Source organism: Ahaetulla prasina, chromosome 3, assembly GCF_028640845.1.
Source record: "Ahaetulla prasina isolate Xishuangbanna chromosome 3, ASM2864084v1, whole genome shotgun sequence".
NCBI classification, from domain to species: Eukaryota; Metazoa; Chordata; class Lepidosauria; order Squamata; family Colubridae; genus Ahaetulla; species Ahaetulla prasina.
This window is the reverse complement of record NC_080541.1, coordinates 124,477,054-124,478,869: the sequence shown is the minus strand read 5'-3', so window position 1 is coordinate 124,478,869 and position 1,816 is coordinate 124,477,054. Positions and strand designations below refer to the sequence as shown.

At 40.0% G+C, this 1,816-nt stretch overlaps 1 protein-coding gene across 2 annotated transcripts in view; it reads left to right on the top strand.

Annotated features, from left to right (window-relative positions):
* Nucleotides 1–1,174: 1,174 nt before the first annotated feature.
* LOC131194239 (nuclear mitotic apparatus protein 1-like) overlaps nt 1,175–1,816 on the top strand; it is an 8,534-nt gene continuing 7,892 nt past the window's right edge. For both annotated transcript variants that reach the window (XR_009154124.1, XM_058175008.1), the window contains exon 1: nt 1,175–1,468. Coding sequence is in view for 1 of the 2 variants with exons in the window: in XM_058175008.1 (XP_058030991.1) it covers nt 1,290–1,468 (179 nt within the window). In the remaining variant the exon portion in view is untranslated. The remainder of the gene's footprint in view (nt 1,469–1,816) is intronic.

The following is a 1,816-nucleotide window of genomic DNA, read 5'->3' as shown; positions in this document are numbered from 1 at the left end:
ATGGGAAGATATGTATAGGAGAGATCTTTCAACCTCCAACCCAACTACCCAACAATATTTATATACTTTGAGAGTGAGAGTTTCCTGACATCAAAGCAGTTCCCATCATTTTTAACTAAGAATGCTTTGTTGTTGGTCCAGATTCACAGCTAACATTCTGATTTTTTCCAGAGAGACACAACTGAGGAAGGGCTGCTGCACCTTATTGATGGGCAGAGACCGGATGGACCAGAGACCTGGCAGCAGTGAGTGCAAAAGAGGCGCTGTGAGTGTCTGCCAAACAAATGCAGATGTTGCAGAAAACAAGACAGAAGCGCAACAAGATAAAATGAAGCCTCAAATGGAATATAAATTAAATGAGAAATGGCTGAAAGCTTCAGTGGACAACCTCAAAATAAAAAAATCGAAGGAACCCGGGCCAAATATCCTGAGGTGGCTTCAGCAATCGCTGAAAGTCCTGAAAGAGGATTCCTCTGAACAGTACACCCTGCCAGAATGGCTTAAAGCATCCATCAGCAACCTCCCGAAGGAATGTGCTGAGACATCCAGGGAGGATGTGAATGGTTGGCTAGAAGGATCGATAAATCATCTCCAAGAAAAAGGGCCAGAAACCTGTGATTTAGATGTGCAGGGATGGCTTGAAGCATCTATTATAGGCATTCAACATCTGCTAAAGTCCAAGTCAAAGTTTCGAAGAAGCCGAATAAAAGGGATGGCTTGAAAAATCAATAGAGAACTTTAAGAAGTAATGTCCTGAAGGATCATGTTGAATTTGTTTGTACCTTTCGTGGAATGTATATATATAAAAAAGAAAAATAATTGATTAAAATATTATTTCCTCTGAATTTACACACACACACACAAAGGTATTTTTAATGTGTTGTAATTGAATAAAAAGGTTGATCATTCAAGTAAAAAACCCCTAAGGGGGCTAATTTCTCTCCGGTCTTCATAATTTGCAGGAAGACAATGGAAATATCAAAACTTCTGGCAGAAAAAGAGGAGCTGGAACTAAAAATTCAGGAGCTTACAAATAAAAATTTACAATTGGCCAAAGAAAAAGAGAAATTTTGCAAAGAGTATGAAGAAAAGCTGAGCAGGTGAGAAATTTTAGATAGCAACCCTGACTTTCTCTTCCTTTCTCAGCTATTTTAATTGGTTTTAATTTAAAGAAATATTCCATTCTTTTATATGTACTGTATGTATACCTGAATAAGAGAAGAGCAATAGGTATAATGGCATGCAAAAATAATGAGGAATGTAGGTATGCTTAGTAATTCAAGTAAAAAATGAAGTGGGCTAATATCTCTCTGGTTCTCATAATTTACAGAAAGATAGCAGTGATGTCAAAAATGACATTAGAAAACAAAGAGCTCCAAAATAAGGCCGAGATGGTGACATTCAAAAACCTTGAACTGACTGATGAGAAAGAGGAGCTCTGCAGAGAGTATGAAGAAAGACTGTGGAGGTGAGATAGGCAATTTGATAAGGCCAAACAAAAATTAGCAGAGGATTGCAGGGAAGATCCTGTCCCCCCAGTGGGCATCAGAGACTCTACCTCTTCTAATCAGCCCCTGTTAAACCAACCTGGATGGTCCCCCACTCTCCCAACTGGTTCTGGAGAAAACCTGGAGACAGTCACTGCAGTATTTGGGGACACTTCCAGACCCATGCCAGAACCACCTCATCAGGCACCTTCTGCCACCTTTACCCCCACAGCAGCAGGGACCCTTCAGAGAGAGGACAAGAATCCTAGTATTCCTCAGGACATACGCCATCTTATTATTCGAACTATTTCTCAAGGCATTGATTCAGA